This window comes from Adiantum capillus-veneris, chromosome 16, assembly GCF_014529385.1.
Source record: "Adiantum capillus-veneris isolate H3 chromosome 16, ASM1452938v2, whole genome shotgun sequence".
NCBI classification, from domain to species: Eukaryota; Viridiplantae; Streptophyta; class Polypodiopsida; order Polypodiales; family Pteridaceae; genus Adiantum; species Adiantum capillus-veneris.
Genome location: NC_140946.1, coordinates 94,035,193 through 94,052,790, shown reverse-complemented (window position 1 = coordinate 94,052,790; position 17,598 = coordinate 94,035,193). Strand labels below are relative to the sequence as shown.

The 17,598-nt window shown below is 42.9% G+C and overlaps 1 protein-coding gene across 1 annotated transcript; it reads left to right on the top strand.

Annotated features, from left to right (window-relative positions):
- Window positions 1-875: 875 nt before the first annotated feature.
- Window positions 876-7,931, top strand: LOC147439480 (uncharacterized). The gene is made up of 4 exons (XM_086484023.1): window positions 876-995; window positions 4,171-4,374; window positions 6,452-6,695; window positions 7,333-7,931. The coding sequence occupies exons 1-4, from the start codon at window positions 876-878 to the stop codon at window positions 7,929-7,931; spliced, it is 1,167 nt and encodes a 388-aa protein (XP_086340149.1).
- The last annotated feature ends 9,667 nt before the right edge of the window (window positions 7,932-17,598 follow it).

The following is a 17,598-nucleotide window of genomic DNA, read 5'->3' as shown; positions in this document are numbered from 1 at the left end:
CAAAATCAAGAAAATGAATTTTGTATGTATGGGAAAACGATTTTTTCCCAAATGCTGCCTAAACTTCGAAGCAAGGGCCGGCTGGAGAAATTCTGGGAGTAGTGCCAGATGGCGGGCCAGGTGCTGCAGCCTACACACTCGAATGAGGACTGGGTGGGGGGGCCGGTGATAGAGAGGGAAGCGGATTGAAAATCACAGAGAAGATTCTCACATTCAAACCGGCAATAGGCGACGTCTCTCTCTCTTTCTCCGTGCCCACCCGCCATCAGATTCAAAGCGGTCTCTCTCTCTCTCTCTCACACACACACTCTCAGGCGGAGCTGGAAGGTGGCGTCTCTCTCTCTTTCTCCGTGCCCACCCGCCATCAGATTCAGGGCGGCCTCTCTCTCTCTCTCACACACACTCTCAGGCGTAGCCGGGGAAGGCTTGATCAGGCGGCACTTTTGCAAATAGGGGCGGTATAATACTCTCTCTCTCTCTCTCACAGTGTTTGGGAAGAAGCGTTTCTCTCTCTCTCTCTCTCTTCACGCGAGCACAGAGCTGCAGAGAACACACTTGGCTGTTTCCTGTGCAAGCCGCAAGGTCGCCGGACTAAGCAGCTTCAGCCACGTGGTGGGGGGGGGGAGCCGGAATTCCCTCCCCCATTATCTGTAGTATAGATTCTAGCTCTCACTTGTAAGTATAGAAGGGCCAAGACAAACGCAGGGAAAGAGACCTTGTTATTATCGGTGCCGGCGGCCGATGCGGTTGGCATTTTGCATGGCCGAGGCATATTTATGCATCGCGCCTGCATGGAGAGATCACCTGTATGCAGCAGCAGCTGCGTCGGCCCATCCAGACGTAGTAGTAGCTGGCAGGACTTGGCGATCCGATCCATGGCGGTCCCATCATCTACAAGACGCTGTTTCCTCATCATCACGTTCCTTGCGTTGATATATCACGCCCATGCTATTACCAGCCAGCAAGGCCGGCAGGGCGATCTGTCCGACGCTGACGTAAGCCATTACCCGCATGAGTAATTTTCTTTTTTGTTTTGCTAGCTGCTAATTCTCATGTCGTCAAAGTCCAGGGCCGGAAGGGGCAGGTCATCTCCATCGTACATCTACTCATGAATACATCCCTGTTGGATAATTGACACATGAACAGGATAATTAACACATCAGCAGGCGGAACAATTTTTTTTGAAAGCCAATCATTGGCATGCACATCATTGCACATAACTTGCAACGTCGCTTTCACGGCACTCACCGCACGTAATCAGCCAATGGGTCACTTTCAGTGCCCGAAGTATGCTTGCACGACACTGTCTGGTGCTCCCCTCAGGACTAAGTAACATCCATATTTAAGAGGGGGGGCAATGGGATCAAAGGCGGAGAAGCTCACGCGCAAAAGCAGAGGGGATTGCAACCGCAACAGTCAAATTAAAAACTACATCTGAACGGGCACTAAACTTGGACAGCCTGAAAAATGCATGTTAACTTATAATATAATGTTGTAAAAACGGTTGTGTGTACACAATGCGTGCACGGGTGACGTGGCTACCCTGTGTGACCCTAAACCCGGATGGCCAGGTCTCGGGTTCAAATCGCCCCATTGCACCTCGTTTTTCCTGCTGGCCATGTTTAATACGCCTCGTTTTTCTCATTGGCCAAGTTTAGTGTGCCTCGAGATCCCGCCCTACAACCCTGACCGTCGATCCCATTACTCCACCTTGCATTTAATATGGGTGTCACTTAGTCTCAAGGTGGTGCCCCCTCGCCTTGGACTTTTGACGGTCGGGAATGGTTCCGTGCTGACCATTCGCTGTTTTCAATGCTCCCACCAATGGCTCCCGACATCCTCCAATTGCCATGTGATCTCCCTGAAAACAAGGAATGGTCCGTAGGGACCATTCCTTACACCTTCTCCCACATCTCTCTTTCCTTAAGTCTTCACCCACAAGCCGAATCAACAGTCTACTTAGTTGTAGGAGATGAGAAGAGCCATTTACATGCTCGTTAGTCTCCCTTCCTAAAATTTTGCCATGGGGTTCTCTTTGCCACGCATCCTCCACTTCCAATCCCATTTCACTTGTCAAACAAGGTATCTTCAAAGATACTTTGTTAAGGGGTTCTCACTGCCTTTAGTACTGCCAAGCCCATTCCACTTTCCTTTTGATATCAAACAAGATATCTTCTAAGATAACCTCTAATCAAACCCTGAAATAAAATTGAACACACCGACTACTTCCTTCTTCTTCCTTTTTAGGAGTACTCTTTGGGTGATAATAGATTAAAAGGAAACCATGGATATGATAACTCCATGCTCATATGGACCCATTGAGGACAAGGGTGACCAAAAATAATGATACACACTGTAATGGAGAACAAGGGAGCCACCCCACAAAAATCAAATGACGTACATGCACCTTGACCATTAACAACATTGAAACCATTGAGAATCTCCAATTCTGTTGCCACTGGCCGCAAGCCTTCTGCATAAGGTCCATCATCTCCCTACGAGGACAAGATGACTCAACATAAAAAAGGTTGCAAGTCAACCATACACGGAGTGAACCGCAAAAGAGAGGGATCCCGAAGCTCCATTACCAGTCTCTCAAGAGCCATCCACCAAAAAGAAAAGCCATCCAAGAAGCTAGCTGAACCACAGAATGTTGTTGGTTTCCAACAAGCAAGAAGCCATCTCCCTTGTGTCCCTGGCTTGTCCGCCAAGCTCACGGAGCACTGCATAAAGAATCTCAGACGTCATTTTAGCCAAATCATGGAGTGGTACCCTCCACCATCTTAAAAGAGAGAGGGGTGAAATGAGCTAGGACACAAGAGGGATACAACATGCAAAGGGAGGAGCAGCCTAGGATCCTCCTTCGTGATTCACCCATTACTCCAAGGGTCATTAGGAAGAGGATGGGGTCTAGGAGGGCCTCTTTATTTGCCATGAGAAATAGATGCATGCCATGTGTGCAAGAATGGTGGGTGTGTTCAGGTAGTCAAAGGATGCACTTTCTCCCCAAAAAAGGGAGTGGATAATTTATGATTTTAGGCCTTCTATAAATTCTATGTATGATCTCCAATTTGAGTGGAGATTACAGGCCTTCTATAAATTCTATATATGATCTCCAATTTGAGTGGAGATTATAGATCTAAAATCCACACTTAGATCTCTTTCCATAGATATGCTACATGGTATGATTTTTTCTGCTAGATTTCAAATTTAATTTTGGAGAAAATTTGAATTCAAACAAACTAGCCGTTTTTCTTGTTTGAATTCAAAAGTTTACCTTTGATTGATTTCCCTTAAACTACCAAATAAAGAGGCCCTCCTTCACTCCACTCTCTTCCTAATGGTCGCCTCTATACTCATCGGCCTTTGTGGGTTACACATATCACAACCCCCCATGATTCGTGACACTTTCAAAATTGTCAATTTCAAAGGGAAGGAAAACAATCTTCTATAGGGAGTACTTTCTATAGAAGTGTACCTTATTAGAATTGAACTAGTTTACATAGAATCAACCCTTGAACTTGGTCAATTTTTGTAAAGGAAGAATAAACCAAGGTCAATAAACTAGGACCAATATGTGAACGAGTTCTTTTGACAAAAATAAGGTTGGGTTCAAACTGCTCAGCCTACAAGCGATTGAGCCATAAGTCGCCCAAGAAGATTTCGTTAAGATTTTGAAAAAGGCAATCTACCAGTCCCAACTACCTCACATGGTGACTCATGCCCCAACCGCCCCCCCAAAAGATGTTCCAGCCCACCCAACCACCCACCTACCCACCCACAATATGCTTGCTTCATTTTGAGCCATTCATGTCATTAAGGTAGGTCTTGGATGTCAAAAGTTGCTTCATATTTTGTGTGGCTATGCGAACACAATTGGTGCAAAGCTTATAAATCACTCAATTTTTGCGTGAGAAAGTGCATTAAATGTCTACAAGGATATGCGTGCAATCGAAAAGCAACCTAAAAGTCAATAGATCAAAAGATCAAAACCTTTTAATGTGCCATTTGCATTATACACTTAAGCTTCTCAATGATGTTGTATGTAATAAAGCCATTCATATAAATGAGAAAAGAATTACATCTCTATGCGAGGTTTCAAGAGAAAATGAATGTAACTTAACATTGTGATGGTAACAATTTCTAATGTTTTATACTTTTTATGTGCAGGCACAGGAAAATGCAATTGATCAAATTGAGAGCTTTACGACCGAATCTATTGAAAGTGATACTTACTACTCACAAGGATTTGCAAAATCCGAAGACATCCAGATCTCGGATACAATACGCCTTCATACCACTTTAACACTTTATAATATTGGTCAATGCTATGGACAAGGTCTTGGAGAAATCATTGGCTTTGACCTTGTTGAGGCATGGTCACTATTTTCTTCTCTCATATGTTATCATACATACACTCAAACTCGTATATTGTACAGAAACCTTATTATCATCATGGACAATATTATGTCCCTCTAATTTTGGGAAGCAGAAGAATTAATAGGAATCTGAGGGAGATGATCTCATGTCTACCAAGCAAAGAAAGAGAAATGTGGCACGTGGATGAGAGAGGATAAGAGAGGGGGTAGATTTTTGGCATGGGGGTCAATGAGATAGGAATGCAGCCACATTTCTATCGCAAGGGCGAGGAACACGAGCTGAATGGTGTAGCGACTCGCACGAGGAGGTTGGAGACATGGCGTTATGAGCATGATGAAGACTGGTACACGAGGGGAGGGTGGCGACGATGCAGGGAGACATAGATATCTCTCCCTTTATTTCTCTCTCTCTCTACCAGTGGGCGCGTTGGCGCAGTGAAGGCCTCTCTCTCTTGGGCCATCGCTCAGTCAAGGGCTCTCTCTCTCTCTCTATGTCTCGGTTGTGTATAGGGAGGCCCCGTGTGCAGTAGACAGAGACGAGGATGAGGGATCGCATGGCACGCCTCCTAAGTGCAGCACATAGCATGGGGATTACATGTGTTCCTATTGGGCATCGGCGTTCCAAAGTGAGGGGGAAAGGATGGCGCGATTGTGGGCTGTGTTTGGGAGGATAGCAAAGCTGCGAGCACAGAGAAGGTCTAGGGGAAGGACAGTTGGTGCGTGGGAACGGAGGAAAAGACACAGACTTTTCCTTTTGAAGCGGGAGTGGGCAAGAATCTCAGCAATTAATTATTTAATACACTTGGGAATAGACCCAGGTATGCCAATGATCTTAAAGTTTGTCTGTCATAAACCTTAAAATCACCTTATGAAAGATAATCTTTACAAGATACCTTACAATCACTTTCCAACCAAGGCACCAAAACCAAATCCTCTGTTTAAAGTTAAGTACTTTTGGATAGTTTTAAACTTTAATTACTTTTAAACAGCTTCAACGCTAGTTTGGTCCGAAAATAGGACACTTAAGTGTCCTTTTTTTAATATTCCTTTCTTTATTCAAATGATAAGAATATCTAAAAATCCTTTTAAGGATTCTCTATACACTAATCATAGAATTTTTCAAATTGGCTCCTCATTTAACTTATTATGCTAAATAATTGGACCCATAGAAAGTACGGTTACAAAACTTCATGAGATGTTCTCAATAATAGGTACTACCATAAGCTTAGAAATGAATAAAGAGACTAATTTTTTATGCTATTGATATATGCTCTTATAGGTTTACTTGAAAAAAAATGGTGTAAGTTTATATAGATTTTTGTAAGTCGTGTGGGTCTCGTATACAAAGTATGTAGTATTTTTTTGTCATTTCAATGTCTACACATGTATTCTATTGATGATTATAAAAATAACAAGTAATATTGATCAATCATAAATCGTCTACAATTTCATTAGCATGGCTCTTTGCTGACAAGTCTATATTTTGCATAAATTACACATGGAAGAAATTCTCTTTAATATATAACTCCTTAATAGATAGAAACTCTTGTTGTTAACCCATATACTCACTTTGTATCATAAATTTTCATTGAAAAAACATCAACTCTCCAAAAAAGATCTTTCAAGGGCCAAAATTTGCCTCCTTTAAACATTTTTGAAATTTCACTTGTTTGATTGCTATTTATATGACACATGAAAACTAAGTTTTTTTTTCCTGTTAGCAAGGATTTATAAACATAAAAAATACTATTTCTTTGAAAGAAAGCTATGTGCATTTTATGTAAATTTTAAGAATATAGCGCATGATTTTGTTTATAGTTGCACAAAATAATTTTAAGAATATAGCGCATGATTTTGTTTATAGTTGCACAAAATAATTATCAATCTTTTAAGTTAAGATTCATTTTGGTATGGAAAAAATCTTCAATTTTCTTCATCTTGTAACCTTACTTTATGATGAGCAAGACCTAGAAATTTCGCTTTTAGATACATAAAACAATTATAGCAATTGTTGGTAAGGAAGCGAGACACTTTATTCGACTAATTCCTATTTCTATCCTTTCTATATATAGGTATTTACGAACAACATGCTTAACACCATACTAAATCAAGTTAGAAATGGATTTGGATTTGGAGTTGTGGTTGAGGGTGCAGATGATCAAAACTTGCGTGAAGAAGGACTCTCTGCAGTATTCTTTTATTGGGTGGAGAGGATAGGTGGCTCTGATAATGGAGGATCTACTCCTAACACACAAGAGGCTGGGGGTGACTCAGATAACAATTCCAATCGTCATGATGAACTTTTTGCTATTTCGGGTACTACTATCTATTGTGTTTTTTATATAGTAACTCTTTACATAGGTGAATCTTGATATGCATAAAAATCCATGAACAAAGATATATATATATATATATATATATATATATAGAAGGAGAGAGAGAGAGAGAGAGAGAGAGAGAGAGAGAGAGAGAGAGAGAGAGAGAGAGAGAGAGAGAGAGAGCTACCACTTGTGTGTGGCACATGTGTGCATGCACACATGTGAGAGGGAGAGAGAGGTATGTGTGTATGTATGTGTGTGACACACACACACACACACACACACACACACACACACACATAACCCTTGCCTTATTAATACGTTTTTAGGAAATCACCCAATGCTTTTTTCATGAAGAAATACAAAGAAGAGACTAAGATTCTTTATAAGAGTAAACATGGGCAGCTATAGGAGAAACCCATACTCACGATGTGTGTGTGTGTGTGTGTGTGTGTGTGTGTGTGTGTGAGAGAGAGAGAGAGAGAGAGAGAGAGAGAGAGGGAGAGGAGATGGAAACTACAGATATCATTGATCAATACATATCTATTGGATTAAAGATATGTTTCTAAAATTAACTATTCTTTAGCTAGAAAATCATTTTGACAACTTCATCATATGTTTTGATGTACATTTAGGTGTTCCGACAAGAAAAAGAAACTCTTCAATGAATGGAAATATTGATTCATTACCAATCAACGCCACATATCAAAGCCAACCTCCTCAACCTCGACATATTCGTCATAGCAATACAACCAGCAACGTTTTGCAAAACATTTCACGAGATGATATTACATGGGATTGCTCTCCATGGAATAATGCTCTCTTTACGTCTAATTATGACCTCAATGTTCTTACAAGTGCAAGTTCTGGCCCTGATTTTCCAGACAACATACATTCACCCAACAAGAGATACTACTTGCAAATGCAAAATGATTGCAACTTGGTGCTATATCAATACATAGAGGATGAAAATATATATAGACCAATATGGGCATGTCCAAATTCTGCATGCTATCAGACCAGACAATCTTGTTTCGCCCGCATCAACCTAGATGGGACTTTTGCTGTGTATAATAGTAATGGTGTGCCGCTATGGTGGACCCCTACTCAATGCTCAAGTGGACCAGGTTGTTGGTCTAGAACCTACCTTGCTGTACAAGATGATGGGAATCTTGTCCTTTACCTACATGACACAGGGGAGCCCATTTGGGCTTCAGGTACAATGGCCCAGTAAGCCATTTATTATGTCACAATAAATATCTATATGCATAAAAAATAAGGCACTTGTACATGTATATATTCCATAGTTTTCTCTATATAGTGCAACATTAAGGCACTCATGTATATGCATATTCTATAATATGCTATAGTAATCAAATTTTTGTCTCATGCTTTAATGAAGTGTACAGACGTGAACTCTACTCAGAGGAATATCAAGCACTGGTTTAAAAGTTTTATCTTGAAGATGTCTGTTGGGAGCTCTAATCCATTGCACACTCTCAAGTGATTGTGCATTAGCCATGCAATATAAGCATGGATTTTTCACAACTGCTCCATGTGTTATGTTGTACATACACTTAAGAGTCTTTAAGTCACCTGCCATGTGCCATTCCACTGTGTAGTCACCAAATCCTTCCACTGAAAGAACGGCTCCGTTTCTTTGTTCACTAATGATAGAAGGAATTTAGGTTTGACTAAAAACCCAATCGAGAATTTCAAAATTTTCCTTATCAACCTGCCGTGAAAAATGAAAACACAAAGTCAACAACCAAATAATCAATATTTTTGTTATCAAAGATTGAACGAAGCATACTTGAAACGATCCTAGAGTTAGAATGCACTATGTCGAATAATTGAAAAGGTGGTTCATTTGTACATATGTTTTGCATGGACATTAAAGCCAGAGAGTGAGTCGAAAAGAGTGATCAAAGCATTAGAGGGAGTGCTCTCAGACATTGGTTTGCATGGAGGCAATGTCAAAATTAAAGAGGACCCTAAGATGTCTCAAAGTTGGTACAAGGTACCCAGGGAAAGCATCGATAGGCGGAGTGAAGGCAAGAAGGTTTCTTGGGTTTAGCCTCAAAGATTCAGATAGAGAAGAAAGGAGAAACTTGTTCAACAAATGGAAACAGTTACATAAAGTGGTTAAAAACAATGCTGGTGGTGGGGCAATCTAGAATCACAAGGCGAACGTTTAGAAATCACTATATAAAATTTTCCATTACGTTGAGCAGCATTCTTGGGACCAAAGTAAGCTCACATTATTTCAAGCAGCCTTGCTGGATTGGAAAAAGGCTTACCTTAAAGGGTGGGGTAGGCAACATATCACACATTACATGGTGGGTTGGCATTCTACGTATACAAAACAAAATTTTAAATTGTAATCTACTGACCATTTTGTTTTATTTCAATGCAGCACATACTGTTCAACCATGGTCCATATTTTGCCAAGACATATGGCTCACTATCAATATGGTCCATGCAAGGCATGGAAAAAACCCACTACATGGAAAGAATAGGTTATTTTAAGCAGACTCAACATGGGGGAGGAAAAGAAAAGGCCAATAGCCTATTAGAGTTACACCAATGGACTTATAGATGACTAATTCATAGAGAAGGGCAGAAAGAACTTCTTAAGAGTTCAGAAATTACACGGTCTTTACAACACATCCGCAAAGAGAAGAAACAGATGTCTTGGGGAGCTTCAAATGCGGCGGAGCGCCATGCGAGGTGTCGCCGGTCATGAGTCAGGAGCGGGAGAAGATGGACCTGAGCCTGTCGTTTTTATCCTCTTCGATGCACCTCCTTCTTCCTCACTTTGTACCTCTTCGATGTGCAAGCTCTGTAGACGAGCTCCTTCCTCTGTTGATGGCAGCATCCCCACGGGCATCAGGCGTCTTCTTTCCCTCAGAAAAAGCCGCTTGTTGTATGGATCTAAGCTTTCCGGGTCTTCAACTCCTGCAGCCAAAACCTGAGCTGTGTAGGACATGAAATAGGGGGCTCTGAGTGCTTGGCACCCATACCCAATGCCAAATACGCATAGAGCAAACTGTTTCTCAATCAGAATTAGTCTTTCTGCTTTTAGTGGGAGGGGGTGCCCACCACACAATCTTGTAATAACTTTCATTGCAAACAGTGGGAACTTTGCATTGTCATCGGAGTATTCCTTGTGGTATATTATGATCTACATAAAAATTGCAATGAATTATATGCCATAAGTGAGATGAGTGCCATTGCCAAGTACTTGAATTGTTTCTAAAAACCATTTTGTGGTTGAAACGCCCGATGTAGTGAGACAACGCCGCATCCTTGCCTTGGACTCCAGTGGACAAGCCCTTGCCGTGAGCCTCCCGCTCTTCTAAGAAAACTATCGTTATACACTAGCACCTCGCAGCAAAAGAAAAATGATCATGATATTTTAATACTAGGCCATTTCTAATACCATCTGAATGCATGACAAAAGTTACCATCTGATTCTCGTCCATTTCCAGCATCGACCTCCCCCACAAGTGAATAGACTGACTATTCATTACCTGATCTTTGGGTGCCACGTGCCTACCCATGTTTTCCACGACGAGTTGTTTTGTTGTCAATTCAAACTGCTCATATATTGGCAAATTGGCCTCTCTGGACTTCGCTTCATTGAATGTATCTTTGATCAGTTGTCACCCTAAAGTGAACTCTGAGTCACGGACAGCTGTGTCAGCAATAAGATGTTGGTCCACTCCATCATCATCCACAAACCCCATGTCTGCCTCACAATAATTTGCAATTGCCGCTAGGCAGTAGTCCTCCCGTATATTGAGCTCATACATGATATCTGTGAGCAGACCATAGTGGGTGTCACCCGCCATAGCAAAGCTGGGAGCACAATTCAGAGGCAAAGACATTTCCTTACTTGGGATTTCTTGCTTGCACCCTATTGCTGCATCCGCAAGAGAAACAAGAGTTAAGCCCGCATCAAATGTTTCCTTTAGTACCTCTACCCACTCTTCTTCTGGGTTGAGTTTCACTTCCACATCCTCTACCTCTTCCTCTGGCTCCAATGGACAACTACCGAAAGTTGTTGACTGCGAAGTCTCTGACTCACCATCCGTCTGCAAGTATAAGTAATAGACAAACCCATGGTAGAATTCCAATAAGCGACACTTTTTGAAGAGCTTTATACACCTGTCTGGTACAAGCAGTGCATTGGAGGGACACTTTTCTAGACAGCGGTTCAGTCTCCTTGAAGCACTCTTGTCAGGGTCAAGGTCGGCAGGGTGCACATATCTCATGCCATCAAATGTCATGGAATTGTCACAAGTGACTTTCTCATACTGTTGCAAATTTTTTTGTAGGTACTCAAAGGAGCAATGTATAATCCTCTGTATAGAAAACTCTGCATTGAACATTCCTGATAGTTCTGGTGCACGGTGATGAGCACGGGCATTATATAAGAATGCAAATAGTTTTTCTTCACATGTATCCTCGCTCACGTCTGTCTCCAGGACTATGATCCCCATGACTGAAAGAAAAAGCAAGCCAAAACTATTTGGTGTCATAACCAAGCGAATGTTGAGCCTCGAGTATCCCTCAATGTCCTTTTTTGCTTGGTTTTGTCCCGTGCACTAATGTCATGAGAGGTGACGTTAGTTGAGTCAGAACCAAGCGAGTAGGGCCCCCAAAAATTTCCGAAGGACCCTATTCGCTTGATTCTGTCCCGTGTGCTAATGTCATAAGAGTTGATGTTAGTTAAGTCAGAACCAAGCGAGTAGGGGCCCCAAGAAACACCGAAGGGCCCTATCGACGGGTTATGTCCCGTGCGTTAAGGTCATAAGAGGTGACGTTAGTTGAGTCAGAACCAAGAAAGTAGGGCCCCCAAGAATTTCCGAAGGACCCTATTCGCTTGGTTCTATCCCGCGTGCTAATGTCTTAAGAGTTGAGGTTATTTGAGTCAGAACCACATGAGTAGGGGCCCCAAGAATCTCCGAAGGGCCCTATTCGCTTGGTTTTGTCTTGTGACCTAAGCATTCAGAACAGGTGGATAAGAACAGATCATATTATGTTATCAGTGATAGATTTATAGTCCTACTCACTCACTATGCCCAAAATCAGTCACGGTCACATAAGGAGTAATTATTCCAACCATGAATGCGGTACGGTCACAAAAGGAGTAATTATTCCAACCATGCATGCGTTTTTACCCTAACGGAGTGGCTTCAATGTGCACACAATTAACAACACACAGGAAGGGGAGAGGCAAGGAGAAAGAACTTGTCTCTGCAATATCCAATGGCGCCAAGTTGGATGGTGATGTCGCAGGCCACCGACAGCAAGAACTAGAGGAGGTCACTCAACGCAGGATCACGAGAGCTGGCCAAGGGGAAGAGCGCAAAAAATGCAAAGGCGATGGCGATGGAGATGGAGATGGCGAATGCAAGGGAAATGGAGATGGAGATGGCGAATGCAAGGGCGATTGGTGTCTAACTCTAAACGTAGGATCATGAGAGCTGGCCAAGGGGAAGGGCTCAGAAAAGGAAAAGGAAGCGGCGATCTATTTGTTCCACTCAGAGATGGAGATGGAGACGGAGATGGCGACTGCAAGGGCGATTGGCGTCTGTTTGACCCTAAACAGTCACTCAAAAAGGCACGTGGGCTGCGCTCTCAAGGAAAACCAGTATTAAAAGGTCTCAGATTCCCATGCAGTACGATTTACCAACCGCAATCTCGCGCATAAGTGAAGTTGTCACCCTCCCCGAGGTAAGCATTCTAAGTTGAGGCATTACCCCCACCAAACATCTCAAGTTTCAACTATTCTGCCTATTTTCACGTCCTCTACTACGCATCATTCTAATCAACTCTACCCCCATCGACGCTATGCGGTAAGCAAACTCCATCACATCTTACTCTCGCGCATCCTCCTTCTCTTACTCTTGTTCTGCAGTGCTTCAGTGACGCGGAACTCTACACACAATGAAGAGGTAGGCTACTTACTACCCTTCTGTGCACTTGTATTTTGTGTAGTTAGTACCACGCGAATAAGGGAAGGTAAACCCTGTTTGCTGCACCTGTTCGCTTGGTACAGGTCATCATCCTTGGTCAATACAAAGCGAATAAGGTAAGGTCACCTAGTCCAAAGGGCCCTATTCGCTTGGTACTGACCAAAGGAAAAGTTAAGTGATGTGTGCTAGTACAGAGGTCAATACTAAGCAAATAAGGGGAAGGTAACCCCTGCTTGTTGCGGATTTAGGGTTTTCGTTTGCCAAATACGCGTTTTGATTTTTTAAGAAAGAAACAAAATTACCACTGAAAACAGGGTTTTGAGTTAGAAAACACTTCAAACTTTACAAAGAGTGAACTATTAATTTTCGGGGGTTTAGGGTTTGCAATAACCATGTAGTCCTTTTCCTTCATAGCCATGTTATCTCTTTGCAAAGCTTGTTGGCAAAGTTAATGGCTTCCTCATATTTACTGGCTAGTTCAAGCACTTCATCCTTCATTTCTTGAATCCAATTAATGATAGCCTCCATAGAGCCATTCTCGGCGAGCAATCGCTGCATGTCTTCAGGCCTTCTTGCTTCCAGAGAGTCTTTTAGGATTGAGACCCTCTGCCTGACGATCAGCATTTACTGCAGCTTCAGGCTAGCATCCTGCACAGAGCATTTAGCAAGTAAGCTCTTCAAACTAGGAGCTTGGAAATTGGGAGCAGAAAGCAAAGAATTACCAGCGGCTTACCTCAAGAATTGACTCCCATGTTGACAGTAGTCACTCCCGAGCTGTGTCAGTAGAGAAAATTAAAGTAACATCGGGGGAGGGCCAAGGGGGGACCTCATGAGAAGCGCCCGAATGCGGTGTTGCTGGCGCTGCGGGAGTATACCTTGGAAAGGCATCACCACTATCCTAGGCTTCCTTTAGTTGTTCTGCGAAAGCCTGAGGGAGGTTCTAAAACAACTGCTTCTTAAATAGACTTTCAGACATGCCTAAAAAGAAGAGCCTGGGTTCTAGCATATGAGTGAGTGGTTTGTGAGGGGTGGTACCGCCATGCGGTTTAATGAGAGGTGGACGTGGGAGACAGAATCAATGGCACCACCCCCCCGATATTAGGGGAGGTGATGGGAGGGAATGAAATGACATCTAGGACGTCCTGTCATTGGTACTTTGTTGCAGAGGATGCTTACCTGTTCCTTGCTTGTACACTTTTCTGAGGTCACTACCCAGCGAATAAGGTATTTTGTTGCAGGCGATGCAAACCTATTCGCTTGGTAGTGACGTCAGAAAATGTAAGTGGTCTGCTATTACTATTTTCTGAAGCCACTACCGAGCGAATAAGGCAAAACAAACTCTTTCCTATGCGCCTATTCGCTCTATAGTGACCTCAAAAAATATAATTCATGTCTACTAGTACTACTTTTTGAGGTCACTACCGAGCGAATAGGGCAAGGCAACTCTTTCCTATGCACCTATTTGCTCGTTAGTGACCTAAGAAAATATAAGTCATGTCTGCCGTTACTATTTTCTGAGGTCACTACCAAGAAAATAATGCAAGGTAAACTATTTCCTATGCACCTATTCGCTTGGTAGTGACCTCAGAAAATATAAGTCATGCCTGCTATTACTATTTTCTTAGGTCACTTCGGAGTGAATAAGCGAAGGCAACTCTATCCTATGCACCTATTCGCTAGGTAGTGACCTCAGAAAATATAATTCATGCCTCCTATGAATATTTTTTTGAGCTCAGTACCAAGCGAATAAGGTAAGGCAACTCTTTCCTATTCACCTATTCGCTTGGTACTGACCATTTTTGAAATCTGAAGTCCCTTGTGCTGACAAATGAATTGTCTTTGGTGTTATTGTATTTGTAGAGATGCCTCGTGTAAAGGCCTGCGCTAGGAGGGCAACAGGTGAATCTTTGAATGCTCAAGCAAGAAGACGCCGATATGAGGCGCACAGAGGTGTACTGCAAGAGCTGCGGAGGATAGAAGGACACGTTCAACCTGCTATTCCACGTATCCCTTTCCAGCGAGTAGTGTGGGAGATTTTCGAGCAGTGGAGAGTCGACATGCGATGGGCCAAAAGTACACTCCTCTGCCTTCAAGAAATTGCTAAAGACTACCTCGTGAAATTCTTCAGCGATGGATATATCTTGGTGGCCCATGCACACCGCGTCACTATCCTGCCGCGGGATTTTGATACTCTTCGTAGGCTTCGTTTCCGCTACGATGGGATGCTTCAGCGAGTGCCTATCCGAGATAGTAGAACCATGGATATTCTCAACATCCCCCCTCTCCATTTTTGTGCACGACAGACAGAGCCACCTAGGGCTGAAACAAACAGCAGAAGGACCCGATCACGGATCGAGAGAAATGATATAGATGGGCAGGCTGAGATAGCCGCAGAGGGCCAAGAGCAAGCCAGAGTGGAGCTCGAGGCAGTCATGGAAGAAACGAAGACAGTTATCGAGGAGCCAGCTAGACACCAAAATGAGCAAGTCATGGAGGATCCGCAGCCCATCATAGACGATGAGGGACAAGAGCAGGTCAGGGTGGAGCCTGAGGCATCTATGGAGCAACCATTTGAAGTAAAATGATCCGGAGCCTGAGGAGCCTGAGGCTGTTATGGAGGAGCCTGAGGCAGCTCAGGAGCTAGGTCAAGAAAGGCAAGGGCAAGGCTCTGCATTAGAAGGTCCATCCAACGTATCATATGAGTCAATTATTTTAGAGAAATCAACGAAGAGAATGAAGAGGAGTTGAGATTTTTGTTGAGCTCAGCGCCTCTGCATGCGCACATACAGCTGCCTACAAGGTCAGAGGAGGCCTGCATTACCAACCTCGATAATGTAGACTTCATGTGCATGCGTAGTTTCACTGACTCGCTCGCAAGGAATGAGATTGTCACTGTTGCTTTGTGGTAATTCTCATGCTCATTAAATGGGTCTCTACCGAGACATGGTTCAATACCAAGCGAAACAGTGGCTAATGAAATTGGATTTTGGTACTACTCGCTCGGTATTGACCCATGTATTTGCGGCAGTTGCCAAGTTTTTGTTTATAATGGTTCACTACCTTAAAGACATGGGTCAATACCAAGTGAGACTGTTGCTTATGGAATTGGAATCCGCCTCTGAGTCGCTCGGTATTGACCCATGTCTTTGCGGCAGTCGTTAAGTTCTTTATAATTGCTCATTTCAGCCAACACATGGGTCAATACCAAGCAAATCAGCGGCTGATGGAATTCGATAGCTGTCTTACTCGCTCGGTATTGACTCACTTGGTGTTCAAGTCTAATCTCTGCCATTTGTTCATGTTAGCCACGTTGTCTTGCTTCTTCCCCCTGAGGTTCAAGAGAAAGTATACGTTATAGATCCGCTGATATCGCCTTATCTGCAGAACAACTCAGTTTCCTTTTTGAGTCTGCTGAACTGGTTTAGCAGAGTCAACTTTGATATAGCACGCTTTCTGGTCACTGCGTACAATCAATCATGAGTATTTTCTTGCCTTGTAAAAAACATCTTTTTTTGAGAATCTCTCCTCATCTTGGATGGTGTCTTTGTAGTGATCATTGGAGTCTGATGTTATTTGACATGAAGCTAAGATTGTTTACTACGCAAACTCCGGGCAAAGCAGGGTGTTTCACGGTCGTGTAAAAACGTAAGGTCCATTTGGGTACATTTGGAAAGCAGTGTGTCTTTGTAATGTGTTGCTGACTCAAGTGGTTATGTATGTAGTGCCGCGAAAAAACTTGTATACTGTGTAGAGAAACTTTTGTTAGAACATGATCTAGGAAATGTAGTCTGGCACGAACGGGTAATTGTGCCCACGCAACCTGATGACTATAGCTGTGGCTGGAGAACCTGTTTGAATGCCGTGTTTCTCATCAGTCAAATTATGGATATACCGAACGTAAGTAATCTGCTGTTTTATTGTTTGCTACAACGTATGTATGAAGCAACAGATGTCTGTATCACGCTTCTACAGGAACTTCGATTACATAACTACACCAACAACGATGTGTGAAATTTTTCTGTAATGGCCATCCAGCATATTATAATCTCGGTAAACAGATGCACGAGAGAGGAAGCGGCGAGAGCTGATGAGTTCGAAGAGGCTCGCATTAACGAAATGACGCAACACCACAATCAAACTCAAGAAGAAGTTAGAAATATGCAAGAAGTAATAAACCAATATTATGCGGACGCCACACAAGTAGAGGAATGGGCTACACGCTGACGGCAAGAGCAAGAACAACGGGAAGCTTCACAGGTGCAAGAAGCATGGGAAGCCATGGAAGAGGCCCATGATTTCGAGCGACGCGAAAGGATGCCCGAGAATAGCGTCCCCAGAGGCAGAGGTAGTAGCAACCAGAGCAGAGGGCAGGGGAGAAACCGGAGCAGAGGGCAAGGGACGAGTGGCACAAACCGCGGGAGAGGACACGGGACGAGTGGCACAAACCGGGGGAGAGGACAATAGCAGGGAAAGGGAGAAAATTACTTGTATAAATCTTGACAGAAACAACACAATATGTAAAGTTTTGAAACATTGAAAATGTATATTTTTGAAACATTGTTTGACCGCCAAAAAAATCTCTCTATTAGTCATTTTGAAAAGTACATCATGGTTTGCATGGCATCAACGCTCTTTGTGTGCACAAGGTATGTGACCTAGCTTCCGGTGGAAGCAATTAAGTGAAGTGTATTTGTTAGTGACTCCTTGCACAATGTTGTTTTCTCCTTGCACCTTGGAATCTGAAAAGAAGAAAAAGTTAGATTTAGTCATAGTGTATTAAAGACAATCAAAATTTATCGATTTAGTAAGCACCTTTCTATTGTTGAGACTGAATGCATACAATTCCGACAAAAGTGGAAGTTCTTCACATGTAAGATCTATCCTAAGCTGTGCCAGAGTTGTGCTTGCCATTGTCTC